This window comes from Metarhizium brunneum, chromosome 4 (assembly GCF_013426205.1).
Source record: "Metarhizium brunneum chromosome 4, complete sequence".
NCBI classification, from domain to species: domain Eukaryota; kingdom Fungi; phylum Ascomycota; class Sordariomycetes; order Hypocreales; family Clavicipitaceae; genus Metarhizium; species Metarhizium brunneum.
Genome location: NC_089425.1, coordinates 831,745 through 859,197, shown reverse-complemented (window position 1 = coordinate 859,197; position 27,453 = coordinate 831,745). Strand labels below are relative to the sequence as shown.

The 27,453-nt window shown below is 49.5% G+C and overlaps 11 protein-coding genes across 11 annotated transcripts; 6 read left to right on the top strand and 5 right to left on the bottom strand.

Moving 5' to 3' along the window:
• Nucleotides 1-1,483: 1,483 nt before the first annotated feature.
• On the bottom strand, nt 1,484-3,106 carry G6M90_00g069270 (uncharacterized protein; the record flags this gene model as incomplete). Its single annotated transcript, XM_014684484.2, has 1 exon — nt 1,484-3,106. The coding sequence occupies one exon, from the start codon at nt 3,104-3,106 to the stop codon at nt 1,484-1,486; it is 1,623 nt and encodes a 540-aa protein (XP_014539970.2).
• Nucleotides 3,107-4,153: 1,047 nt separating this feature from the next.
• On the top strand, nt 4,154-5,068 carry G6M90_00g069260 (uncharacterized protein; the record flags this gene model as incomplete). The annotated part of the gene is made up of 2 exons (XM_014684485.1): nt 4,154-4,829; nt 4,884-5,068. 2 exons carry the CDS (start codon nt 4,154-4,156, stop codon nt 5,066-5,068), a joined length of 861 nt encoding a protein of 286 aa, XP_014539971.1.
• Nucleotides 5,069-6,141: 1,073 nt separating this feature from the next.
• G6M90_00g069250 (uncharacterized protein) lies at nt 6,142-6,821 on the top strand (the record flags this gene model as incomplete). The annotated part of the gene is made up of 3 exons (XM_066130903.1): nt 6,142-6,393; nt 6,443-6,563; nt 6,628-6,821. 3 exons carry the CDS (start codon nt 6,142-6,144, stop codon nt 6,819-6,821), a joined length of 567 nt encoding a protein of 188 aa, XP_065987108.1.
• Nucleotides 6,822-9,000: 2,179 nt separating this feature from the next.
• On the top strand, nt 9,001-9,375 carry G6M90_00g069240 (uncharacterized protein; the record flags this gene model as incomplete). Its single annotated transcript, XM_014684486.2, has 1 exon — nt 9,001-9,375. One exon carries the CDS (start codon nt 9,001-9,003, stop codon nt 9,373-9,375), a length of 375 nt encoding a protein of 124 aa, XP_014539972.2.
• Nucleotides 9,376-9,702: 327 nt separating this feature from the next.
• On the top strand, nt 9,703-10,116 carry G6M90_00g069230 (uncharacterized protein; the record flags this gene model as incomplete). Its single annotated transcript, XM_066130902.1, has 1 exon — nt 9,703-10,116. One exon carries the CDS (start codon nt 9,703-9,705, stop codon nt 10,114-10,116), a length of 414 nt encoding a protein of 137 aa, XP_065987220.1.
• Nucleotides 10,117-10,254: 138 nt separating this feature from the next.
• Nucleotides 10,255-12,419, bottom strand: G6M90_00g069220 (uncharacterized protein; the record flags this gene model as incomplete). The annotated part of the gene is made up of 2 exons (XM_014684487.2): nt 10,255-10,339; nt 10,396-12,419. 2 exons carry the CDS (start codon nt 12,417-12,419, stop codon nt 10,255-10,257), a joined length of 2,109 nt encoding a protein of 702 aa, XP_014539973.1.
• A 702-nt stretch (nt 12,420-13,121) lies between these two features.
• G6M90_00g069210 (uncharacterized protein) lies at nt 13,122-13,493 on the bottom strand (the record flags this gene model as incomplete). Its single annotated transcript, XM_066130901.1, has 1 exon — nt 13,122-13,493. The coding sequence occupies one exon, from the start codon at nt 13,491-13,493 to the stop codon at nt 13,122-13,124; it is 372 nt and encodes a 123-aa protein (XP_065986938.1).
• An 872-nt stretch (nt 13,494-14,365) lies between these two features.
• On the bottom strand, nt 14,366-16,384 carry G6M90_00g069200 (uncharacterized protein; the record flags this gene model as incomplete). The annotated part of the gene is made up of 2 exons (XM_066130900.1): nt 14,366-14,952; nt 15,415-16,384. 2 exons carry the CDS (start codon nt 16,382-16,384, stop codon nt 14,366-14,368), a joined length of 1,557 nt encoding a protein of 518 aa, XP_065986990.1.
• A 256-nt stretch (nt 16,385-16,640) lies between these two features.
• G6M90_00g069190 (uncharacterized protein) lies at nt 16,641-17,315 on the top strand (the record flags this gene model as incomplete). Its single annotated transcript, XM_066130899.1, has 1 exon — nt 16,641-17,315. The coding sequence occupies one exon, from the start codon at nt 16,641-16,643 to the stop codon at nt 17,313-17,315; it is 675 nt and encodes a 224-aa protein (XP_065987195.1).
• A 275-nt stretch (nt 17,316-17,590) lies between these two features.
• On the bottom strand, nt 17,591-20,627 carry G6M90_00g069180 (uncharacterized protein; the record flags this gene model as incomplete). The annotated part of the gene is made up of 2 exons (XM_066130898.1): nt 17,591-19,208; nt 20,065-20,627. The coding sequence occupies 2 exons, from the start codon at nt 20,625-20,627 to the stop codon at nt 17,591-17,593; spliced, it is 2,181 nt and encodes a 726-aa protein (XP_065987017.1).
• A 2,959-nt stretch (nt 20,628-23,586) lies between these two features.
• G6M90_00g069170 (uncharacterized protein) lies at nt 23,587-24,606 on the top strand (the record flags this gene model as incomplete). The annotated part of the gene is made up of 1 exon (XM_014684490.1): nt 23,587-24,606. One exon carries the CDS (start codon nt 23,587-23,589, stop codon nt 24,604-24,606), a length of 1,020 nt encoding a protein of 339 aa, XP_014539976.1.
• Nucleotides 24,607-27,453: the final 2,847 nt, after the last annotated feature.

Here is a 27,453-nt window from a genome sequence, read left to right as displayed (position 1 = left end):
ATAATATAGCGGGTGTGAATTCTGTCTATGATCATCTTGGAGAAAGGGGCTCAGGCACGGCATTTCATCACGAGGACGCACGCTTATGGTCTTGCAACCTAACGTTATTTGGCTGGAAGGCATGGATTTTAATACGAGAGCACCATGCTGCGAAATTCGAGGATTTTGTAAATGGCCAGACAAGTGTGGCCAGTTTGTACGTCACTGTTGCCTTCTGTTTGCCCCTTCAAGCCTTCGTGACAGAGGAATTGAGTTTGACATACGTTGCACCTGACCTGGAGACCTGCTGGTGACAAGCCTCGACAGTATCATGCCGTTATTAATTTTACCAACGGCTATGCCATATCAACAAACTTTCTGCCCCCTGGAGAGGATGCCATACCTCCTGGACTGCGTGTGTGCTCCGAATGTGGCCTCCGGAACTTGTACAAACAAGTAAAAATGGCGAAACCCAAGGCCACACCAATCAACAAGCAATTTTCAATCCACTAAGCTGTCTTCGAACACAGAGTTAGTCCGAACCACCTTCAAGTATGCGACCAAAATAGCAATTCAACCACGGAGTTGTGGATTAGAGGACTCGGGACGGAGAGGATCACGGCTGGGTGGTTGAAGGAGTTCGATTGTAGATGATAAACGAGACATAATTGCCTGGACAACCCTCAATTTGAACTGACGATATCATTATACTATTTATGGACGTGTGAATGAAAAGTGTGATCAATCTGGCTATGCTATCTATCAGGCGGAGTACGGAAATCGTTCAGGGCTACTTATTTCTTCTTCATCACCTCTTACCTCCGAATACCTATTGAAAATGATGCGCTGTAAGCCGCGCGAATTCCTAATCCTCTCCCACGCCCCATACCTGCATTTTCCGCTGCCCGTAAAGACTTCGTCTATTGCTCCTCTGCACATCGGACAGCGCGCCCTGCGGCCCATCCGGTGGCTACCGCCACGTTCTTCGAAAATGACCAATCTAGAAAGGCAAGTCGTATGGAATTTATGCTTACAACTGGCGATCACAGCGGCGTAGCTGTTCATATTCTCAATCTCTATTTCGTACTGGCAGATGCCGCACTCTCTTTCCTCCGTGGTTCCAGGAGGGTACAAAAGGTCATCGCTAAAATTCCAGCTGGGCGCTTCCCAGGGGAAAAGTTGGCCACGGAAATTAGCTACAGCAAGTCTCACATTCGGGTATAACTCGTTGTACCATAGATAGACCACGGGAGCAAAGTAATTTTCGCTTCCGCCTCGGCAAAATCTACAGCAAAAACCTGGCATCCCGATACGTTGATGTCGGCCAGGATCTAGGCCTTGATCGAAACAACCGCGATGAAATGCACAGCCACATTGCAGGCTGATTTCAGGTTGAGATGTCTCTATACAGACTTTACAAGAGGTTGGTGGTGGGCGTCGGTCTTCGTTGTAAATTTTCAACCACTACCAAAACTTCGTATTAGTATGCTCCAACTAGAAAGTATCAGACTCGTACCTCTTCAGGAAATGTGCCTGATTGTTGGCCAGTACTTGGACGTCGGCGTGTGTTTGGCTGTTGACGAGACTCTTCACGGCCCTGGTCGGTAGATCGTTGGCGGTTTGGCGACGGACTGCGAGGAGACGATGGCTGCTGGCTCGACCCGTTGCCTCGCTGTGCATTGGTGGAGGGTTCTTGGCTTGTTCTACTGTCCCGTGCTGTGCGTCTTGGGGTGCGTCGAACTACGGGTGGTGTGTTTTGCCTGGATGAGCCGGCTGGTGGTGATGGTGGCCGCTCTGGTCGTGCCGCACGCCGTGGATTACGCCGCAGTTGCTGACCCTCTGCCTGCAGTCGCCGCCGTTCCGCTACAGGGAGTGGTTGAGGCGGAGGATCTTGACCAGTGGCGGTGTAGTGCCTGTTAATGAAAGCTTGGCCCTCTTTGTAGCCACCCACAAAAGTGCTCCTTGCTATCCACTTTGTGTCGTCTCCCGACTGTAGCTTGATCCACGTCATAGGATGTTGCTGGAGAGGCTCAGGCACAGGCAACAGAGATGCCACGAGAAGGATGCCAAGACGTCCGTCTCTTCTAAATTGTGCAAACTCAGCCTTTTTCATCGGCTGGATTTCATCAATGGCCACACCTGACAGGCCTACATCCGCCATCCTTCGAGCATAAGCAGGACGAGAACCGTGACCTTTTAGGGGACGAGTGGAGAAGATAACAATATTTTTGCTAGGGGCCTTTCCTTCAATTCTTGCCGTTTCCCTGTCGCCGGTGTCTGGATGAATAGTTTTAAAGTACTGACGCCCGTTTCGTTCCTGCAATTGGCCGTCCAAAGCCAGAGTCCCGTATGTCGGCTCGCCATCGTCGCTTTCTCCATTGTCGCTTTCAAATTCTCCTTCTGAAGCAAATGTCGGGACACCATCGCCATCATCATAATGCTCCGTGTCTGTCCCACTGTGGAGACCCTGTGGGTTTGGATCGCTGGCAGCATTTCCCCTGCGACGACTTCGGTTGTCATCCGCGGCGGGTTGCCTGTCACGCTGGCGGCCGCGATCGCGTGGGATCGATTCACTGGGTCGGGCGGGCCGCCCGCCTGAACCGGATGGTCCCGGACGAGAGTCTGGCTGAGGGCTTGGATCGCGTGTATCAGAGGAAGCTTCTGTTGTTGGTCGATCCATATCGACACCACTTGTCTGTAAGCCAATCAGGATCTCCTGTTCGTTGGCATCCCCAGACTCTGCGCTATTTCCATTGGTATTTTGCCTTCGCGGGGGTTGCCGCTGTGGATCTTGCCTTGGAGTGGCTTCTCTCTGTGAAGCTTGTCTTTGTGTTCTTGAGGCAGCATCTCTTTGCGGGGAGGCTTGTCTTTGCGTAGTCGGTCTTGGGCCTGCTTCTCTTTGTGAAGTTTGTCTTGAAGGGGCTCTCCGGGAATCTTGGTTTGGCAGGACCTGCGTTTGAGAGGCCCGCCTCCGACCTCGTGTTTGAGGTGGTGGGGGAGGTTCGTTGCCAGCGGTAAATTCTTCCGCTGTATCCTCTAGATTGGATCGCGTCCGCCCAGACCGGGTCCGCGCAAGGCGGGGGCTTTGCTGTCCCTCTCTGACGATGTCTTGATCAGCTCTACTCATTGTAATGATAATGTAGATGCAGGTAAGGTAGATGAGAAAGAAGGAAGTAATAACGTCCTGAAAGGGCAAGCTGAGGATTTTATACCTGAATCTCGGCCATTATCTAAGTTTCAACGTTCAGAAGACGAGAAACAAGCCCTTAGACTCGGGATTCGAAAACAGTGCCTTAACGCTCAATACTTGGGGCCAAGTTCCAAGCTTCACGAACCGGAATCTCGCGGTTTATCATTCAACCTCACTTTCTGCCAGTGTAAAATGTATTCCCTTAGTCGTGCATGTTCAGGTTTTCCTTCCACAATTCATCCCCCCCCCCCAAAAAAAAAAATGTTTGGCATTATCAACGCATTTCAAATTACTGCACTGGTCTTTGTCGCTCTTTACAGCTCGTTGCGACGATGGGATGCGTGGATTATACGTCACTTACAACTCATCGCCCTGAAGTACAGCAATTGTACAGGAAGATGGCAGATATCTATAAAGGATGTAGTAATCTTGCTGCTCTTTGTGGGCGTTAACATTGGTTTGATGCTGCGCCAAATCAGCCACCTCCCAATCCACCAATCTTCTGGCCAGCTCGCGGTTTTGAACATGACCCTGTTATTCCTCGGCGGCAGGACTAACCCACTCGTGGATGTTCTTCAAATATCGGCTGCTACCTTTCAGTTTTATTTTTACTGCATAGCAGCACTAAGTATCGCACAGGCTCTCATTCACGCGTTCAACACCCCCCAAGGAACGACACAGTTCACAACCGGCGTGATAGCACTAGGCTGTGTGCTAGGGTTGGTCCTGAGGTACGCAATATCCCACACCGCAGAAAAATGCGGTAGAAGGACTTGCTCAATTTGGATTCGCAAGGTAATGAGTGTGGGTTGTTGGCCTCTGCCCCCTCTCATTACCATAGCCACGGTTTGGCATTTGAACCAGGTTTCTCTTGAGGAGCAATGGGTTTCTTTGGTAGTAAGTTTGATTGGTGGACTGCTATGGCTCACATCTGAATTAATTTGGATGTATAACTACTTTCATCACGGTCGTGCAATCGCCACAATGGAGGGTCGAGACGGCCGTGTCTTGAATATTCAGCTGAAGAAGCCCATCAAAGCCAGACCCGGATATTTCTACATAAGGGCACCCGAGCTGTCGCCTGCGATGCAAAGTCAGCCCATCCATATGCTATGGTGGCAGCCAAATGCACCTTCGATACAGCATTTTGCAGTGTTGACCGACCAGGTGAAACGGGCTCCTTCTCTCGGGCGCTTTCCCATTCGATTGGATGGACCTTACCAGGAAGACCTGCATTTAGGCAAATATGAGGCCGTGATGTTTGTCGCTCAAGGGCCTGCTCTTTCTCGAGTTCTACCGCATCTCCTTTATCTGACCACCAGAATAACGCGAGACAAATTTGCCAAGGTGCAAAGCAATCGGTGGTACCTGGACGGCTTATTCAGTGACAAAACGCGGAAGGTCGATTTATATTGGAAAATGGATCAAAATGATGACATCTGCTCTGTTAGCGCGTATTTCGACGAACTAAGCGACTGCGGAGCTGACAGCAAGGTGCAAGCTTGGATATTCTACCCGGAAGGTCTTCCAAGACAGGCAAGACTTCCAAGGCCAAAAGGCAGGCAACACTGGTTTCCATTTGACGGGGACTTTCTACGACAAGTGTCTTCAGCGATTGAAACGCAGTCAAGGAGAACACCAGGGCGAGCGAAAGTAGTCAGTAAGTTCATCGCTATCTGGAAACTATGCAAATGCCCTTTCGCTAACTGTCTAGTTTGTGGTTCCGAAGTGTTCAAGTCGACAGTACGAAGAGACATTAGAAATTATATCCAGGCCGATAACCTGATTAGTCTCAGCGAGCTGGTAACTATGTCTTCGGGGACAAACGAGCAGGGCAACAAGCAACAGCAAAAGCTCAGGAAGACAGATGTCGGAGATGCAGGCCATAGAGAAAAATAGATCTAAGATCCATAAACCTGTTACTTCCGGACTATGCTTCAAGCTCTCTAAGTAAAAATTCATTTTCACAAATATAGAAAACCTGGTTCTTCTGCTGTATTTGCCACATACCATTCCATTCAAGAGCGAGCCTCAAGGCCGCCAGCGTAGACGGGAGGAAGCGCCGCTTTAACTCGTGCAAGAACATGGATCTAAGAGAGCAGATCTGTCGGACAGATCCAAAATCTGCCAAACCGGAAACGAGAAACTTTTTTAAACCAAAATAAAGAGCTTACCCCTCTAAATAAAGCTGGCCTTTTTTATCCTCTGTATCAAGCGTCACTCAATGTCATCGGAGTCGGTGTAGTTGGTCGGAAAATGAAACGGCTACGGCGAGGCTGCCTTGTCGGCAAACATCTACAGTTGGCTTTCGCCGGCGGAAAGGCAGAGATCTTCATCTCCAGCTCTTTCACATACTGTTCTAAATCATCCACCCTTTGAATCAATTCGGCACAATTCAAAGCACAGCATTGTTGCACGTCAGGGTGGCGCTTAATATCCGAGTGGCCAACGGCAGCCCCGTCAGTTGCCCGCCTCATTGTTTGAACAAGAGTATCGTCTGCGTCACCCTCTTCAGGTATGCTTACGAGAAATCGTCAGAGAATGCTACACCTAGTAGCTCAACAGAAATAACGACACCATCTCTTGTATTTATACTTTTTTGCTCAGGTCCTACTGTACCAGTACTACGTACTGCGAACACGTCAGTGATTCTTAACAGTCTATTTTTGGACGATTTTTGATAACAATGCATGGGGTGATTTGTTTCTATTTTTTGCAGCGGAGCAAAGTTCTTGAAGCGGCGCTTGCAGGATTGCTAGTAGATGTGATTAGGACCAGTCACTAACAGGGGAGCCGACGAATCATAGGTGCCCGCTGCAGGGCTAGGTATCACCTGTGCCTTCTAATATGGGCCGCCTGGCACCTGGCGGAAGTGCTAGGACATGGCAGGAGCCTGCGTGTATAAATATCGCTTCATTTCCCTCCACGTTATGGAAACATAAGTCGTAGTAATGCAACTACCGTAGAGTAGGATGGCCGAAAGCAAAGATGCTTATATTCTTCTCGAAGAAGAGAGAGCGAAGCATGAAGCGACCAAGGCCGAGCTAGAGCAATATCGCAATTGTTGTGAAGGTTGGGAGTCTGCTTACAATGCTTCCTCGGCCATAGTCACTCAGCTCAGTGCAAAGGTATCCTACCTTGAAATGATGTTGTGTGCCGCACAAACTCGCCATCTACAGCTCATGACCGAAAACGGCAGACTCAATCTGACGATCCGGCATTTAGTATGAAGCATCCCCTCAACAATCTACCATATGCACTAATGTTTCTTAGGCTCCATGGAGTTGGATTAGCATACCACCAGCGAGCTCTTGCCCAGCTCTGGAGTCTGAGGATAACGACTACGAAGAGGTGAAAGAAGACGACACAAAGAGGGAAGGTGATCAAAGTGAATGTTAGTAGCCACTTGGTGGTGGCCAAGGCAAAAATGTGAACAGTAACCGTAATTGTTATTGTAGGCCCCATGGTTTCAACTATTCTCAGGAATCCTTGGCTTTTGTTGAAGCCACTGCGGCCTCAATACCTGCGAGCCTGCTTCTCAATGCTTGCACTTCCTTCGAAATTTCGAGGACGTGGGTTAGAACTACCCTGCGCCAGAATCTCGCAGATGCACGATTCTGCTCAGAAACGTCCTGTAAATCTTCAGGCATAGATGCATCATTATCCACCAATGTTAAGTGTGCAATCTGACAATCACAACGCTCTCCCATTGTTACAATAAATTTACCAACTTGCGTTCTGAATATTGATACTAGACTCGGTACGATATGAAGCAAGGCATGAACACCCACGGTCGCTTGTCAACCGTTATATATAATTATTGTCCCAAAGCACATGATCACACAATGCAATCACTTCACACGGCACTCGGCAACATGCAACAAGCAACAAGCAACAAGTTGTATATTATCTATAGAAACACACCTCACTACGAGACATTGACCGGGACACCCAATCGCAACACGACGTCAGACCTGTTGGTGATGACATCTTGTGAGCATCAACCCAACACTCACGCCTGAGACTTATCTGCACGGCACGCCCCAGTCATAGTTTGTATCACTGTGATGGTTGTAGCGGCTATGGTTGGGCCCAGGGCTGGTTTAGTGTTGCCCGCTGTGGAAGAGGCTATCTGAGTTGATGGAGTTGTTGTAGTGGGGACGGCGGTTGTGGGAACAGGTGTGGTGGTGGCTGTATTACTCGTGGTGGGGTCCGGCAGGGGAACCAAGGCCAAACAACTTACAGGATTGCACGTTCCAGGTGTGGTTGGATTAGGTTGCGTTAGCGCTGATGTTCGTGGACCTAGCGTATTCGCCGTGGGGTTGACAGCGGTTGCACGCTTGGTATGGTCGGTGTTGCCGCCCGGCCAGGTTGACGCCGTTGACGATCCGCCAGAAGCAGTCTGGTCAAGAAAGAACCTTGTTGTGAGGCTGGCTACGGCCGTTGTCATGGTAGTCGTGATGGCCGTGGTCCCACTGGTCATTGTCAAAGTATTTGTGACAACGGCCGCGACAGGCTCAACGCACCCCAAGCGGCCCTCCAGGTATCTATTTATGGCTTTTGCGTTACCGCTACCCCGGCTGTTTGCAATCACAGCGCTGTTGCACATCGGCGATGGTTGCCCAACACACAGCCTGTTTATCGTTAGCTGGCATCGATCGGGTGGGATGTTTGACACAAATACCAATGAATGGAGGCAGCGCCAGCCGGGGCTTCGGAGGGAAGGTTGAATTCGGCAATTTGGCGCCCTGAACAAGCCATTTGCCCAAACTGAACAGTTATTGGCAGAAATTCGTCGTTCTCAAATTGCAGGATTGCTTCGCAGGGGCCTACGCTGTTAGACGCGCTGTCGACGCTGCTCCAAGTTCAGTACGGAAGGCCAAATTTAGAAAGACCGGGAGTATGCACGCACTAAGCAGACACCAATTCACCAGCCTTCAGGGGCAGCGGCGGATCAGACTGGCAAATTGTTGGTAAAGTCGCCATGCCAGCGGCAACATTGCATGCTCCAATGATAGTAAAGAACCACATATTGTGGAGTGTTGAGTGAAGAAGCTCAAAATAGAAGTAGTTTGCAAGCCAGCCAGTAGGGGTCTCGGAGAACTTTATAAGTCATTTATGGCCACCGGTTCTGAGGCTTTGATTCTTAAAATTGGGCACTTCAGATCTTTGCAACAGTTCTTCTAGATGCAGGATGCCAGCTCTCTTCCCTAGGCTTTCACTCTAGCTCACTCTCGTTCTGGCTATAAGAGACACCCTGTGCGTGCCCCTGATGACAATGGACAAACTTAACTCACTCAAAATGTACTCCGAATCAGACTTCACACTTCCTTTTGAGCAGATTTTAGACTGCGGCCCGGCATCCATGGCCCCTGAAGCACCAATGACCGATTCACTTGGGGCTCCGTTGACTTCCGAGAAGCAGTAAGTGCCACATCCCTAGTAGGTCCGAGAAGCATCCTGATTGGGCAAGTATCCTTCAATGTATACTTCAGAAACTAGAGCACCTCGAGAAGGATGTTGGTCAGAGTACACGTCTGGAGAAGAGGTTTGATACAGTCGATAGAGAGCTATCAAATAACTCCAGACTTGAGGGGATTGAGAAAGACATTGGAAAGCTGCGAGATTCCATCAATAGCCTAGCAAATGACTTGAGGAGTTTCTCCGTAGAGGTGAACATGAGGCTCAAGGAAGCGAACTATCCTGCGGAATGATGAGATGGTGCGGAATCTAGAAATGAAACCTAGGAAACTAGACACTCCTGTAAAGTATATATGTAGGACTATTTCCCTTCGACAGGGCTCGTAGCTGCAAATCCCATAAGGAGCACCATGGACCGCCATAAAACGCTGCCTCCAGTACCTACTCGCCAGCAGGACCCTGAGCAACTTGGCTCGTTCTCACCAGAGACATACATCCAATTGCTGGAAGACGAAAACGAGCAGCTGCGGCTTCGCAACCAAGAATTAATTAAGCAGATGCGTGCATTGGAAGCCAAATTGGCTGCAGAGATACAGACTAAGGCGAGTTTGTCTGAAAATTTGAAGGAGACGAAGGGTGAAATCAGGCGTCGCGATGAGACCATCGCCAACATTGCAGGAAGAATCGTCCAGGAGTTTCAGCGCTATGCCGACTCCGTACAAGGTCAGTCTGTGGAAGAAGGATACATTCCGATTGGCTATAGCTATTTCGATTCAAGTTCTTGAAATTAGTTTGAACAAATTTCAGATTCTACGAAATAGATCTTAAAATGAACCATTCTCCCCTCCAGGTTCTCAAAACCAAGATGAAAGTCGTAATTATCAGGCAGCATCCAGGGGACAGTGAGTGACTGGTTGAAACACGCGGACTCATGGCGGCAGGCTACCATATTTTTAGCAACTTCGGGCCGGATCTCAGGGCCGGCGGCTAATTCTTTCGGCGCGACTGTTTGGACGCGTCCTGCACTACTATATAAACTCCCTTATGTGCGGTTCCGGTTCTTCAATTCAGCAAACAATTTCCTAGATTCTCAAACAGCTAGAAGGATCACGATGAAGACCCCAGTTGACAAACAATGGAAGCAGAGGACATCCGGCATCATGAAGAAGGCACATGGCATGCACTGGACTTTCGGAGTCAAAGTGGCCCTCTACCTGGAGCGAGACGGTGAGCTATTCGTATACCGCTCTCATGAAGACTTTGCCTGGGAAGCAGCTACCTTCCTGGCAAAGCAAATCCTAACTCCCAACGACTTCATAACCCTTGCACAAGACATGAGTTCCAGGCGGGCTCAGCAGTCCACCCCGCTTCCATCATCAGAGCAGGGTCCGCCGCAGACACCAGTTTCCTCGTCAATTCCCACGCCAGTTTCCACGCCAGGTTCCTCAGAATGTTCAGTCACTGGTTCTAGAGCACCTCGTCGAACAAGGTCACATGCGACAACGCTCTTTAACATAGCAAACTAGACTAGCCGTGCTACAGTCTCTTGTAAATTATCTATCTGTTCCTTCAATGAAGATTTCGGGTGATCATTCGCGTCTAAACATGGGAGAAGATCTGTAGGGCAGCTACACAGCTCTCTAGTGCCCGTAGCAAGTGTCCCATTAAGCTTCACAGTGATTATAGATCTTGGAGAATGTAGCAGGACTTCCAGGCGTCGCAAAAGCGGTCTTCCGTTCTTCAACCCCTCTAATATCTGATCAGTACACAGGAGGAAATATCTAACTTGACCGCTCTCGTGAAACTGAATGTGAACCCTCCTCCTTCGCATCCTCATGGCGATGTCGAGTAAATGTCGTCCCGCGGGCAGTCTACACTTGACCCAAAGTACAAAGCGAGCGGGGAAGAGATCGTAGAAAGTCGGAATTCCCTCCCTTTGAACATAAAACAGAGCCGATATGAGCTCATTTGCCATGCTCAGCGTCTCCGGGTAATTACTGTTGTGACATTGTGTAATTACGTCGATACGGCCATCCGGCCATATGCGATTAGCCTCAATGAAAGCTCGAGCGGCGATGTTGTCGACACCTTGGAACAGAATTGAGAATTTTTGCAGCCATTTCGATGATTTTGTAATGTAGTTTTGGCAAATTGCTAGACGGCTGTCTGTATTGTACAAAACCAGCTTTATCTTGGCATCAAGAAGGTCGCTTCTCGGGAATCTCAACCCTTTGCCAAAGAACAGGCTCTTGTCATCAATCCTAACGCACTTCAGCTTCGGTAGGTGATAAATGCAGTCCTCGACGGTAGCTTGGTTGCAAAAGATCATTACCATGAAAAAAGCGCCTATGCCGCTCCCTAAGACGAGATCAAAATAATCCTCAAGGCGGCCCGACAGCGACGATCGAAGATCCTTCAGGAACATTGCGATCGGCAGTGCATCGTCAACGTTTCCATGAAGGTTGAGAACACGAATACCGGCCGAAGGGGGCTTCAGAGCCGTTTGCACTGAATTAACAGCTCCGCATAGAACGCAGAAGTGCATCTGGTATATGTCGATGCCCTCTTCGCTTTTCTTGCCGTTGGTCTCCGTGCAATCATCGCATACCCTGTGGCCGCATGATAGGGTAGTCGCTGGAAAGCGACAGAGACACACGAGACATAAATCCGTGGGCAACGTAATTTTGCTACTGCATGAAAGAGTACGCATCGAGCTTGCTAGAAATGTTTGTCTTTCCGAGGGTTCGGCCTTCATAAACTGTATAAACAGTGTTCTGACATCTGCTTTAAGAGTTACCGGTTCTATGCTGCTTAACATGGGCGAATAAAATTCGTCGAACCAGTCGGTGGAAGACAATTCCATTAATTTAGGGTTCAGCATATGACCAACTCGCCGTCTATGCTGATACGTTTCTAACAAAAGTGAATTGGCTATGGCGCTGCAGGCCGATTCGTAGAGAGTGGCGTCGTGCATTGTCAGGCGGACTAGTTTCTCTGCACCCCATGATACTTGACCTGGCAAGGGGTTTGTGCGCCATGCTTGTTGAAAACTGAAAGTCTTCCGGTGGTCTTCAGCGAACTGTGAACAGGTCGAGCGCAAGAGGTGTTTCACGTCGCAATTTCGGAATGTTAGGGCTGTGTCATTGTTTCGAGTTGCCTGTGTCCACTCCAAAACATGATCAGCCGACGTTCGCGACCTGCAGCCACGCATCAGCCGAATTCCTGCAAAGCAACTACGCCATCTCTTCTCTGCCTGACTAAATGAGAGCCCCTCGAGGGGACTGTAGTGTGACATAAGTTCTGCTGCTAAATCTCGTTCAACGTCTCTCAGAGCAATCTTTGGCTCGTCTTCCGAAACAATGAGCACCTGTGGCCTGCAGCGAATGGAGGAGGCAAATGACAGGTCCACCCAACGAGCCAAGACTCCCACAATGGCGAGAATATCCCAGTAATCGTTCTGAATGAAGACCACGGCCTCGCAGAGCGGAGACAGAGCCCTGGCATAAAACTCGTGGGCAAGGTCCTCGGGGCTGCCGTACGATTCTACCTGTCTTCTGGTCAAATTTGGAGGACAAGGGCCTGCCTTCATCGCGGGGTATGACTTCTGATGATGAAGGTGGCAATCCAGCAGAATCGTCTTGGCAAATCGGCACATGCGAACTTGTCTGGGTGCTTCTGCCCCGCTACATCCCCCCGTGCAAAACAACAAAAGCAGTTTGGCCTGCCCATCGGGCCGGTTGTCAAAGCTCTGATAGGGCTGATGGAATTCCTGAAGCACAGGCGTCCTGAAGTCATTGCCGCCGCGCACAATGTCAATCCATGCCGACATGATGGAAGAGTTGCTGGCCACTGTCAAGGCTCTGCCGGCGGATCGCTGACTGAAATATCTGCTTGCACCTGTTATCTGATATCTATGTTCTCGGATACTTGTGCTTTGCAAGTTGCAAAGCTAAAATACGAAATCTTGGAACCAAGATTCACCGCTGCCATCTGACTGTCCAATTGCAAATTCATACAGCTGACTACCTGCGATGTCCGGTATGGGAACCCCTCATTGTATTTACCTAACAAGTCCCATTTCTTCCCCTTAAATGTAGCCTGTGCATCATTTCCATCATATCCCTGTCGTTTGGGGGTTCATCTGAGGGTCGAGTTGCTCAACTTCCCCGGCCTCTGGGATCCGGCACAGGGCAACATGCTTTGAAACCATGTTTTCTGATCCGTTTTCTCATGGCACTTTCAGTATGGGCTTAGTTCTGGCATTCGAGCCATTGCTTTGTTCTTCCATGGGGCTGCATATGTGGAGGTTTTGCCGAGAGTTGATCAATGGATATGCAGTCGGTGATCGCCATACTTCTGGGCGGTTGTGGGGTAACTCCAGACGGGCTGAAGCGGTGTGCGTTCAAGTATCCAGTGGAACTAGAACAATTCATAGAAGGTGCATTCATTTGTACAGAACTGTTAGTTATAGGTTTGCCAGTTATTAGTACTAACAATAATACAGTTGACATTCAATTCAAATCATGTCTAGTTAGATGGTCCTAATCCTCCTTATATCTAGCTGTTCCATCATGTCGGTCACATCTTTGCCCGCTGCGTCTATGTGATAGCCAAGCTCAATATCCCCGGTCTCTGGGATCTCCAGTATGGGAGCATTGTTAATATTAACACTCTCGGGGCTCTTCCATAGCCCATTCATGTTGAGCTTATTTTTGTCGTTGGAGTCATTGTTTTGTTCTCTGGTGGGATTGCATACGCGTCGGTCTTGTTTAGAGCAGTGAAACGGGTACGGCGTCGGTGGTCGGGTCACCTCGAGGGAATGGTGGGGTAACTGCAGAGGAGTAGGTTTCTTGGCTTTGGACCGCTGGGTGCTCCTGTATCCGGTGCACAAAAAACAGTTCATAGTGGTTGTGTGCTATGGTGTACTCCCTTCCTTGGGCTTGCCTTAACCCATCCTCTTGCTGCTTATATATTCTTGCTAAGGATTAAAAGACCTTGGTTCTCATTATCAAGATCTAAGAACTCAGCCAGTAGTATTCCAGAATCAAAACTCGTGATCTTGTTTATTAGTTTCTGGTTTTTAGGCGCCATTGCAGTCAAACTAGACTAAAAACATCTGGTAGAGGAGGGCGCGCATTTGGGCGGACCTGGCTGATTAATAGTGGCTCTCGTCTGAAAACTCAAATTTAAATAACTACTGGAACCACAGAATCTAGTACTAAGAACTGAACTGTAGTTTCTTGGTTTTGTATGTGTTCAGCTACTGCCACGCTATCCATCGAGTCCATTGAAAGCCCCAGACAGGGACTCGCAGGGAGCACCACTAACGATCCACATTATCTAGCCACGTCAGATCTCAAAATTTAATAACTAGGTTCGAAGAACTTATTAAACAGATTCAAGTATTAAGATCTCTGTTATAGCGTCCAAGTAGCCACGACATGAGTCTTCTGGAAGCCGCAGGAAAGACAATGTCCCGCCTGGAAGCGAGGCCACATCACCCACTGCGAGCTTAAGTCGCGAGCCCGTAACGGTGCGTTTATGAGCGTGCCATAAGGGCCTGATAAGCTATATGCTGACATTCGATATGGGCTCATGCTACGACACAACACAGGGGCTCAGATATCGCCAAACTTAGAGAATGTAACTGCCAAGACTGCCTAAGATAGTCGGACACAAAACCGCTTCTCACCTAGGCCGAGACGGGAGGATAGGATTATGGCAGACATTTGCAAAGAGATTCATTCTTGATTCAACCTATAACAACGACCAATATTACATGTTTCCAACCTTATCAATTCTCATGTACTCCATTATGTCCCCCGGTGAGATCATCGTACGACCTGTTGTTGCTGAATCTTGCGTCAATTGGCTGCCGATAGAGGTAGTTACAGTTCTTCCGGGAGGTGTACCGAAGCTGGGAGTAGAACCGTCCTCATTAAGTGGACAATCAGTCAAGTCAAGCGACGAACAATTGCTCGGAGACGATGCTTGTTGAACATCCGGGACGAGGATGGACGGCGGGCTTTCGGATTGTGGCTGCCGCATACGCCTTCGATTCAGAGCAGACTGTGCGGCAGAAATCACGGCAGAATCTGAGCCCAATTGGCTGTATGAGACATCTAATCCTTCAAGGTCCGTAATCGCAGATTGCTGTTGTATTTCGACGGGCGCTGCTGGAGTGCTCGTGGAGCTCAAATGTAGGTCATGTGCTCTGAGTATCGTGTCTTGGTCTATGACGCTGTTCTCCTTAGGAAACCCGGCAAAAAAGGAACGCATGAAATCGCATTGCACAAACATAGTGCTAGGGTACAAGCAAATCTCGTTCTCCCTGAGCATTCTTGGCAGAAATAAATTGTTTGCTATATAGCGATACGAGCATGTCAAGGGTCGACCACATCGCCTTTTTACAACACTCTCTTGAGATTTGCAGGGAAAGCTTTGGTTGGGAACAGGTAGCAGAGTAGTAGTCGAAATAGAACGCAACTTAGACTCAATTGTACTAGAATTAAATCCTTGAGCTTGCGCGTGTAGTAAAAACCTCTTTAGTGTTGACTCGTCAGTGCCTGCATGGATTGGCTGGATCCCATGCTGCACAATTGGTCTTTCGGCAGACAGATGCGGAAAGTTTCTCAAAGCCGATATAAAAAGTGCCTGAAAAGCCAAAGAGAACCTTGGGGAACAAGTTATTGGATAGAATTGATGTTCCGCGTGTTCTATCAAAGTCTCCCTTGGTTGCCATATTTCTTGCATTGCTTGAGCCACAGTTTCATGTTTGCCCAGTGGGCGACCATCCAGAAGATGGTCCCGGAGTATGCGCATACCAACTCTCAAATACTTCATGTTGCCGTGAAAGGTCTCAATGCTTGGAATAACTACGCCTATCCCGAGCAGCTGCTGCTCAATTTGTCCGCGTAGATGAGAATCTGAAATGCTGCCGAAAAGCTTTCCAGATCGCATGAGAAGCCGTACCTTATCGTTGTCGGCATAGCTTGCGGACGGGCATAGGAGTGTAAGCTCTTTGACGGTTTCATTATCAGTTGCCATACGTACATCCGAATTATTCAGGGTAATTTTTCTCCAGGTCTCTTTGATGTGGCGCAGATAATTGTATATTTCTTCAGGGCACCTGTCAGCAAAGTGCTTATCTATGTTGCCAAGTTGCCAGCCATTGCGAAGACCAGGGTAATCCGTTAACTCGTACAACAGTTCAGACATTACTTCATCTTCCAGTATCCTCTTGAGAGCCCCTTTCTTGTCTTTAGACAAGTGCAGGTGCCAGTAATTCTCGTTTTCACGCTGGCGCATTCGTCGGCATGCAAAGACATGGCGAAATACGTCGCCATCAGAAAGCTTCATCTGATGAGAGCTATGATCAATGTGACGTAAGAGCAAAATCTCCGGATCGCTTCCCTCCGGTATACGAAATATTCGCACACTCCACCACTTTTCAGGTCCGAAATTCCGCATGGCTGCTTCATAACGTTGTCTACCATGTAAACAACGCACATTTCCAGTCGGCTTTAGCCGCGGAAAAGGAGGCTGACCATGAGCCAAAGTCTCCAACTCGATCCCTGGTGTTTGCGTGAGTATAAGAGCAAGCTCACTTGGTGACACAAAGACAGGAATTTGGTTTTCCATGGCATCCGGATCACACCTTTCCTTGAAGATGGCTGCTAGGCAATCAACAGCGGCCAGTTCTTTGTCACGAGCGAAGGGAAAGGTGAGATTTCGCAGTTGGATTTGAGCGTATCCAAGTTCATAGCTCTCCTTGAAAGGCGTGGTGGATTCCATGTTTGGTGTTGCAGGTTGTATTGTAATTGAAGAAAATTCTCTCGGTCGATTAAAGAACAGCCCAACGGAAGCAAAGAGGTCAATTATGTCACATCTTACATAGCAATTTGAACGCAGCCAGAAAAAATATCACCGAGTTCTGCGATTCAAGAATTAAGATCCAGGCTGTTGGGAACAAAAATCCAATAGTTTAGATACCGAAGACTAGGATTCAAGAGCAAAGAACCCAAAACTGATTCAACACCACAGTACCACTATGAGCGCTGCTATCCCCCGTGGATGGCAGACTCCCGCTGCTGTCCTCAGTGGATGGCAAGCTTATTCTGCGCTGTCCCCAGTGGATGGCAAGCCTTCTCTGCTATCCCCCGTGGATGGCAGACTCCCCCTGCTGTCCTCAGTGGATGACAAGCTTATTCGCGCTGTCCCCAGTGGATGGCAAGCTAATTCTGCGCTGTCCCCAGTGGATGGCAAGCCTTCTCTGCTATCCCCCGTGGATGGCAGACTCCCCCTGCTGTCCTCAGTGGATGACAAGCTTATTCGCGCTGTCCCCAGTGGATGGCAAGCTAATTCTGCGCTGTCCCCAGTGGATGGCAAGCCTTCTCTGCTATCCCCCGTGGATGGCAGACTCCCCCTGCTGTCCTCAGTGGATGACAAACTTAATTCTGTGCCGTCCCCCGTGGATGGCAGACTCCCCCTGCTGTCCTCAGTGGATGACAAACTTAATTCTGTGCCGTCCCCAGTTGATGGCAGACCCCCGCTGCTGTCCTCAGTGGATGACAAGCTTATTCTGTGCTGTCCCCAGTGGATGGCAGACCCCCGCTGCTGTCCTCAGTGGATGACAAGCCTATTCTCTGCTGTCCCCAGTGGATGGCAAGCCTTCTCTGCTATCCCCCGTCGATGGCAGACTCCTCCTGCTGTCCTCAGTGGATGACAAGCTTATTCTGCGCTGTCCCCAGTGGATGGCAAGCCTTTTCTGCTATCCCCCGTGGATGGCAGACTCCCGCTGCTGTCCCCAGTGGATGGCAATCCCCCACTGCTTTCCCCCCTTGTGGATAGCAGTCTGCTGTTGTTCCAGGAAGACCAGCTTGCCAATGGACGACCAAATACATCTTTGCACAGTACGATGGAACTACAGGCCAACCTTTTTATGATCTTCGTTGAGTTTGGAGCAGAACAGTCAATTATCCTATTTAGTGGTTGTAACTATTATCCACAAATCCTCCTTACTTCTTCAGGTGAGTAGATTGTGCGACCGGTTGTCGTCGAACCTTGTGAATATCGGCTTCTGGAATACATTTCTGTGGCTCTGGGTGAGGAGTGCAAGGGCGGACGGTCACTATGCGCCTGTCCTGCTGGGTGTGCTGGTGAAAGCAGGGACCGCTCGCTCTGGCACTCTTGGTAGAATATGGTGTCGGCAGAGCGGATGGTGTTGTCTGGACGTAGTTCGTCGTTTGGACTCCGCGACCCCGTTATTTCGCGGTCAGTTTGAAGCTGTTGGAGCTCAGGCCTGGTTGGAGTGTCTGGGAGGATGGCCGTTGCCATCGGCAGGCTCGTTTCTGCAGCCACTATACCCATGACTCTGCCGCTGTCGTCGTGGGCAAATTCGTGGAAAAAAGAGCGCATGAAATCGCTCTGGATGAAATTGATGGTAGGGTATGCGCCAATTTCACTTTCCACAAGCATCTGGGGCAGAAAAAGAGAGCGGGATATGAAGTTATAAGAGCTAGTTCTCGCGCGGCCACATCTCCGCTTAGGTATGCTTTCTTGTAAACCCTCGTACCCTTGACCACCGCTTGGAGGCGCGTTGCTGGGAGGAACTTCGCGCAACTTTGACTTGATCTTCTCGGAATTAAATCCTTGGGCTTGCGCATGCCTCAAGAATCGCTGTAGACAAGACTCATCAACACCCGCATTAATAGGCGGCAATCCACTCTCATGAATTGGCCCTTCGTCAGATAACTTCGGGAAGTTTCTGATAGCCGATATAAAAAGTACGTGATACGATATAGAGAAGCTTGGGGAACAGGTTAATTGATAAAATTGATTTTCTGCATGTTCGATCAAGGTTTGATGCGGTTGCCATGATTTTCGCATAGCCTCAGCAACACTTTTTTCTGCGGGCAAAGCATCCAGCAGATGATTTCGAATTATCCGCATACCAAGGACTAGATACCTCATATTTTCGTGAAAGGTCTTGATGCTGGGTATAATTACACCTATATTTAGCAGCTGCAGCTCAATTTCGGCACGGAGATTGGCATCAGAAACATCGCTCCAAAGTTTGCCTGAGCGCATCATGTTCCGAATTTCTCCCCGCTCAACATGGCTAGCAGAAGGGGCAAGACGTTGGAGCGCTTGAACCGTTACAGTATCAGTCGCCTGTTGGATTCGTGGATTGCATAGTGTAATTTTCCCCCAGGTGTTATAGATATGCGTAAGGTAGTTGCAGATTTCTTCGGGACAACGCTCACACAAATGCTTCTTCATATTTGAAAGCTGCAAGCCGCTGCGGAGACCAGGATAGTCAGTCAGCTTGTACATTGCTTCGGCCACAAGATTCTTCTTCATGAGTCTCCTGAGGCCAGTTTTCTTATCTTCGCTTAGGTGTAGATTCACATGATCAATATGGCCCATTTGACCCGCTCGCCAATGAGCATACGTTCGGCGAAAGACCTCGCCATCCGAAGGTGGCGTCTCAAATAAGTGATCGTTTATCACTCGGTGAAGCAGATTCTCCGGATGGTGTCCCTCAGGAACAAGAAATACTCGAACGTTCCACCATGCTTGTGGTCCTAAGGTCCGTATGGCGGCTTCACATCGTTGCCTACCCTGTAAGCATCGCACATTTGTGACGGACTGGAGCCGCGGATAGGGATGCTGGTCTCGCATCAAATCAACAAGGCTAATATTACATTGCGCATATACTTGCTCGAGCTCACTTGGCCAGAAATAAATGGGAATCTGGTTTTGTTTGGCGACTGGATCACACTGTTCGTTGAACACCCTTACCAGACGGTCAATTGCAGCCGGTATTTTATCACGAGAGTGCGGGAAGGTGAGATTTCGCAATTGGACTTGAGCTCCGCCGAGACATTGATCCATAATGGAGATAATAGTTTATAAAGTTTGAGTTGTGAAAAACATGCATGGCTTTTTCTTACGTGTCGTTCGGCATATTTTATGCTTGACGGCGGGCTCTGTGACAGGCTATCTCAGCCTCTTTTGGGAGCAAGCATCATGTTCCTGTCAGATCTTGGAAAATGTAAGTCCAGATTCAGGAACTTGGTTGTTCGAGAAGAGACATGGGCCAGTCGTGACATCGTTATCGAGATTAGTCGGAGACCGCAAAAACAGGCCGCAGTGGCGATATAAGATGCCAGATTCTGGATCCAAAATTCCAAATCTTGACACTCAGATTTGAGATCTTGCAGCTAAAACCTAAGACTGGAGCTTACACCCAATCTGTGATGGTCAGCTCCGGCAAGGCTCGCACCCTAGGCCATGGACACCCACCCATACGATTCTACAGTGGCATGGCCAAGTTTACTGGGTATTAGCGCGTGTTTCGGGGTCGAAAAGCTTTGCTATGCTTTATTCGTATGTTTGCAGTACAACAACTGAAGCTCGCTTGAATGCAAAAGATGAGCACTGGGCTTCATATTGGGCACGGAGCGCCTAACTTCGCTAGCATCCTGCGAAGTGTGTTCTCAGTATCTACGTGAGCGGTCTCTAGCTTCTGCATTCTTGCTATTATGTCGGCTGCTCTTTCTGAAAGTCCGAGAAGGGCATTCTTCTTCTCAGTATCTGTCTGGTCGGCCTTTAGCTTCTCCATTATTGCCTCTATGTATGCTGCTTTTTCTGAAAGCGTGATGAGGCCGTTGTTCTTCTCAATGTCTACTTCGACGGCCTCTAGTTTCTCCATCATTGCTTTTAAATCTGTTTTGCTCCCTGAAAGCTCCAGGGCATTCTCTTGTTGAGCTAGTTGGCCTAATAATAGGCGCACGGTCTGGACTATAGCTTGATTGCCAACCAAGTCTTCAAACTTACTTTGCCGCAATACCCGGTTTTGTGCATTTCTGGCTGCGAGGTTATACTCACGGTTCAGTTTCTCCACGCTGAGTCTGTTTTCAGTAGCATTGGTAGTAAAGTAAGACGTCCGACGACCATCTCTCGTCACTCGTATTACATCTGCGGAGACTTGAATGCAGGGCGTGCTTGTAGATGATTGAGGTGGCAAGTTCATGACGAAGACTACTCAAATTTTGGCCTGAGCTGGAGTAGAAACTTTACCGTTACACACCACGGCCAAGGGGAATCAGTTCCTTTTATAGCTTGGAAGAGTTCAAGGAGGCACTGGCACGGTATAAGTGTTTCTGTTAGGGCGGGGGAAAACTCTTCGGTAGTACTGAGGGTGAAAAACGAGTGGAGGGGGTGATTATGAGGGTGCTTTGAGATATTGTTAGTACAAAGGCTGTATGGTCCATGTCGTGGCCGGAGTGTATTTACATGTCCCCACGACTTTCACCCTCAGCGCTAGTACAAAGCGAAAATAATGTTGAGGCCGACATAGACTGTTACGAGGTTGCCTAGAAGAAGTCTGGGAATTGCGGTGCTGTCGAAGTACAATGCACCACCAGCATGGACTTCGAAATTATCCGGGGAGGGCGTCGCGATATGACCATTCTTCACATGGGACAGCCATTGACATTTAGTGAAAAGGGCATCGGAAAACTGATGGGACCTAGGGCGTTGACCCTGGTTTTTTTAACTTGTCCCATTCTTGTCAAATTTATGCGACATATCACATCAGCTGCTTGATGAAGCGCGCGCCAAAATCATGCGACCAGTTTGTCGGCCGAATTATTCAGGCCTTTTTGACAAACAGGGATGCTCGGCTTTGTGATCTTCCGATTGCTCAAGTCTTGTTACCTGGCTGCCTGATGTGGAGAGAAGAAGTTCAAGGCGTAGATGCAACAGTTCATTGATCAATCTCTTAGGGTGCCCGATGCGCGACCCCTAAAAAGCCCCGGACTTGGACCTTCCTGCCTGACAATCTCACTGGCCGATTGTTCTGAAGTCGTTCATGCAACGTACTCCGTGCAGCAAGCATGCAATATTGGGCGGCTGTCACCCCTTTGCTTCGTAGCATGCATTTATGTTCTGCAAACACGCATATTTCGTGGCCTTTTTGGTTGACAAAGGTGAATACACTGCAGTCCAGCACTTCAAGCCTGTCTCTCTAAACGTAGAGGGACAGCGCCCCTCACCCTTGCGCAAAGCGTTGTACGCAATTGGCCATGAGCCATTGGCTAGGGATTCAAACCCGTCTCGTTCGGTGAGATTGTGTCCGTAACGGGTATGCTCTTATCAGCCCCCGAGCTGGAGCATGCACGAAGGCGTTAACTTGAACTAAAATTGGGAGCAGGTTTAAACACGAAGTTAGTCTGGGGATAAGCGAAGATGGTAGAGACGCGTGAATATGGATGACCCGCTACAAACAGTTCATCGCAGAAAACTCAGTGGTGGCGGTAACGATGACGGTGACAGTGGCGGCGACGATGATGGTGGGAGAAAGCGATGACGGTGAAAACAGCCGAACTGATGGTGTAAGGCCATGAACCCAGTACAGAAGGGTCAGTGAAGACAGCTCAGTGAAGATGGCTGGCTCAGTGCAGACGGCGCAGTACAGCCGGCCCAGTGTAGTGCAGTGGCTGACTGAACGAGGTAGACACCATGAGAGGCTTGGTTGAGGCACATGGTCCAATGAGCATGGTTCGTTATGTAAGCTCAGTAAGCACACCTCAGTGAACACTGACAAGAAGTAAGATGGGATACGCGAAGATCCCAGTAAATACCCGCGGCTCAACTCTTTCCACTAGAAATGGCCAGCACAGATCCGGGGGCTTTCTTGCATGTCCATGGGCGACGACGAGCAAGGACTACAGTAGCTACAAAAATTGCACATGACAGGTCGGTTTCCATACCCCAGGTCTTCTTTACCTCTCCGGGTCGGGGGGCGTATTCGATGCCTTTTCAGCTGTCTTACTCTAGACGTCCAGTCCCTCCTTTATTTCTGCTTCCTTGTCTCTGTGTTTTGCTGAGAGTTCGAGAATCGCATTGTGTTCTTGAGCTAACTTTTGTAAAGTCGAGGTCGAGGCATCGGCTGCAGGTTTCATTTTTTTTTAGCAAGCCTGCACGCCCACGCCTCTTTAACTCTCGGTTTCGTGCCACTCGGGTGGCGAGCTTGTACTCCCTGGCCAATTTCTCCAAACTTAGTCTTTCCCCATTCCTGCTGGTAGTAAAGTATGGCATTCGACGACCGTCTCTCGTCACCCTCATTACGTCTACGGGGACCTGGATGCAAGGTGTGTTCGTGGATGATTGAGGTTTCATTTGCGGGAAGAAGATCAATCATCATCAAGAAATGACCTGAACTGGGGCTGGATAACTTGTCCTTACGCACTGGTGACCATAGGGGGACCAGTTTCTGTTCATAGCCTCTCGACGGTTTCACTGAGAATCCCGACGCAGCGTCGACGTTCTCTCTAGAGCCAAGAGGGAAACTTGGCGGCAATGCTGCAGGTGACGAAAAAAAAGAGTGCAAGGCTGATTACGAGGCTGCTTTGAGATGTTTGTTGGTCCTACATTTGGCCCGTCCAGTCCAGGGTGGGTGTGCCCCATATCATTGAGAACGTCTATCTACATCCCTGCGATTCTCGCGTAAGTAATGTGAAGTTAGCAACGAATCTCTGTAGGTGCTGCCTCCCCGGCCGCCTACAAGAATTCTGATAACTTCAGCCTGCTTCTGAAGTACAGTGTACCTGGATGGACTCGGGCATCATCCGGGTTGCAGCGAATGGACGATTCCTCACAAACAAGCGCCAGCCATGGCACACCCGTTGACATTTACTAACAAGGGGCTCGGGGTGGGGAATGGGTCAATAACGAGACCTTGCGTAAACGAGTCTAGATTTTGTGATATATCACTTCGTGTGATTGTCCTCATGATCTTGCTGGTTTGCTTGGTCGGGGTGACGGGCTGGGAGGTTACGTGTGGGAGAATGGACAACGCCGAGTAGTGGGCGATGGCCAGTGGCTCAGCGTTGAGGATCCCTTGGGTTGGATAGCCTCCGATTGGTCAATAAAGCACTAGGGGGGCAGGCGTCATCACCCGCTGTTAACTGACGAACTACCCGAGACGGATGTTAAATGCATGGCAACAGTTAGCCCTCCTCCGAACAGCGGCATGGGCGAAGGAGGTCGAACGACCAAGGCTTATAGCACGCCGCTTCAATGATAACATCCCGACCGAAGCTGGGGGCGAAAGACCACCTAAAGAAACCGCCGCTGTAGAATTCCAGCGCTGGCTTGAGGACAAACCCCCAGGCTATGTCGTCTTCAGTGATGGCTCCAAGACAGAAAGAGATACCGCAGGGTATGGATACGCAGTATTCCACAACGGACGCCTCGCTGATTGGGGCTTTGGCCAGCTTGGCCGCAGAGAAGTCTTTGACGCGGAAATTCACGGCGCTCTCGAAGGCCTCCAATGCGCTGTACTCGCCAACTTCACCAACGAACCAATCACGGTCTGTATGGACAACACCTCTGTCATCGACTGCATCGGAGCAACAGCACCAAACTCCTCACAGGCCTGTTTCAGAGCCTTTCAGAAGATAGGAGACAAATATCCATACCAGGTATCTGTTAAATGGTGCCCAGGACATAGCAACATCTTCGGAAACGAGCTGGCAGACCTTCTCGCCAAGCAAGGAGGCAATCTCCCAGTCCCAGAGCACCTCCCCTCAGTCTCCTACCGCAGGAGACAGGTCAAGGGTCAGATAGCCGTAGACTACCAGCAATGGTGGCAAGGAGTGGAGAGAGCAGGTTACTCGTCGCTCGGCCTGACCGCCGAGCTACGGAAGCTCCCTGAACTCGCCCTCCCACGCCGTCTTTTGGGATATCTACTCGCTGCCCGATCACAGCACGGTGACTTTGCGGACTACCACGAAAGATTTCACCCAGGCCAGGCGACCCTGGAGTGCCCCTGCGGGCGCCAGAAGTCGCCTACCCATCTCTTCTACTGCAGGAAAATCCCTCGTCATCTCCGGGCTCGGCTGACACCCGACCCTGAAGCGGCGATAGGACGGTTCCTCGGTAGATCCTACAAGGTTTACCTGCGCATTGCGGACTTCTATTACACGAAGATCAACAAGCGCTACTAAACCGAGTAGCCTGTACAAGCCTGGCGTGCTTTGTACTAGTATTCAGCCCGAGTAGTTATCGCTACTCGTTCAGCAACACGCTTTCCCTTTGTTGAGGCATATGCCACTGATATTAGGGCTCTCCCCGGTCCCCACGAAAAGACCCGACGCAATTGACTGCGAGGGAATACGTCCGCGGATGGAAAACCCGAGCAAGCATCGTGATCCCGCTGACGGGTATCAATACTAGCAGTAAAACAGCCGTTGGGCAAACACCTGCTATAGTTGGAGGAATTTACATAAAGAACTGCTTAAGGGGCTAACCGTGAGAGCATGGACGCGACGACTCCGCGGTCGCGTTCTGCGGGGCTTACTACTAAGTGGTGTTATGTAATCACTGTTGAAGACTAGCTAGCACGCCTCATGCCTACTCTAGGGCGCCGATAGGCGATACCAAATTCAATTCAATTCAATTCAATTCAACAGTTAACCCAATTTATTTTGGCTTCTTGTCAGCCTGAGCGTTGCGCCCTTCGCCGTTTCAATGACGGGCTCCCGCGTCTGTCGTTTGATTGGCCGCAATTGCATCCATGGCATTAACTGTTGTTGGTTTGACAATCAACAGCAGTGTTGCACGGACAGACACCCTCTGTCAATAATGATGGAATTGTTGGCCTGTAGTTATTTCATTCCTGCGAATCTCTGTTGCATGACTTCTTCCCATATTCCTCCTGTCCTCTTCTGATTCATTTCAAAATTTTGCCAGTTGACATTGCAGGCTTGGTTTTCTCCCTCAAAGATGGGTTCCGAATTTGAAGCGATTGCCACCAGCCTCCAGGACGAATGCACCACATGCATGGAGGCATTAGACTCAGCCATGGGCAGGCTCCAACGACTTCTTGAGCACAATACACAGGGGAAGCTTGACATCCCCGGACATATCCACCGCGTGTCGCGAGCCATCAGTGAGCTCGATAAATTCCGACACGCTCAGGCTCAGTCTATAAACCAGGACGGTATCTACATACATTGGCCACAACTACAAGAAGTGTTGCGGGTGTGTTTCAGTGCTTACATGCATTTGCCACAACTACAAGAAGTGCTGCAGGCGTGTTTCGGTGTTCTATACATAACTAAGCTTTGTGTGCATTCTTTTGAACTTACGGTGCAGCACCGCGCCGTCGCTGGGGCTTCACAGATGGATGAGGCTATAAGTTGGGCATGGGACCGAAAAATCTCCTCTAAACTATAAACCGCAACAGAGAACGACAATGCGCGAATAGTGATTTGCATCTAGGGTTACAAGAAGCTACGAGCAGGCGATCGGGTTGAACAAATTGGAAATAGGGTAGACTGACAATTTAAACTTCCAATTGGCAAATATGCGCGCTTGACAAGTTACTTGCATTTTGACTGCCCTGTGATTAGCCTAGGTGCGAGACGCAGCTCCTGGGCGGAAGTTTTATTCTCTCGACATTTCCTGTCCACGGTGTTGGATGTCCCTGTACGCCAACGACATCTGTTCAGGATGTGTGTTGGGTCGCGGTCTTCTGTCGCATAATGACAGACCCCCACCCGCACCCAGAGGAGCCATGTTGCTCTGCGCCCTCACATGCAGTATTCTGCAATCATACAAACCTAATGAGTCCGTCCTTGGGGGACATATATTCCTCTTTTCCTTCGACTCACGGAGCCACGTCTCGATGGCTATAGATCCTGGCGCTTCTGGTTCGCTGACCACGCTGCACAGCGGGCAGATGGAAAAGCCATTTATCCCCAGGGCTGAGAACTTGCGTCCAAAAGTGAAATGGAAGTCCGTCGCGCAACGCAAAGGAATGGATGATAAGCACCAAGAAAGTCGACAGAGCAGCTCCCGCGGCGCAAGGCAAAGTCCCTCGTTCTCCGAAAGCCCTTCTTCATTGTTCGTCCAGGCTAACGTATATTTTGCACAGATCTCAACAGCGTAAAGAGACTCCGTTCGTATGCCTCTACCCAAACTGCGTTGCTGGGCTATTCGGGACGCACGTGAAACTCGTTCAACATTATCGCCGCGTGCACCTCGGTCTCCCCGACCGGCGGTATGGCACATTCCTCTGCGATTACGAACGTTGTAAGCGAAGTTCAGTCCCTTTCCGTCGCTTAGATGCGTTACGCGAACATCTAAGAAAGACGCACAAGGAAGCCATCCAGAAAAACCATCGTGCGCATAGCGGCTCATCGATTGCTGTCCAAGTCGAACATATGGATTGGTGGCGTTGTACTAAGTGTCTTCAAAAGATTGAACGCAATCAAGAAAAGGGCTATTGTCCGAACCGCAAGTTGCTGGTAGGGATAGGAATGGCTATGACACCAATGGAAGCTGACTGGATAAGCAGAAACATGGCCTCTGCAAACGCTGTGCTCCGGCATCAGCTCCAACAAAGGCAACTAATATTACGAAGAGCTAAACATTAATCTCGAGTTGCGTACATGAACCAAGCTGGCGAAATTCCTAAGGCAAGTTGTTAAGGAAACTATCCATGACAAGGAGTCTTATACAGCCCTCATTCAAGGACTCGGCCCTCTCTCCCTCTCTCCTTCAACCTGTCCAACTACTAGGGCATCCAGCCCCTGCCATGATCATGCAGCGACGGCAATCTCTTCGTCCAACTTATCGACCTCTTTGCCATCCTCCCTATCCTATACGACTCCGCCACTATATTAGGTACAGCTACACCGGTGAGCAAAGTTGTCACTATAATACGCTATTCCCCCCCCATCTATCAGCCTGTGCCGCTGTACAAGTCTCAGTATGTGTTCCTGTAAGGTGCGTATTTCCATCTCGGTTTCTCAACCGTGGCAGGATAAAGCCGTTGTTTTCGCCATCTG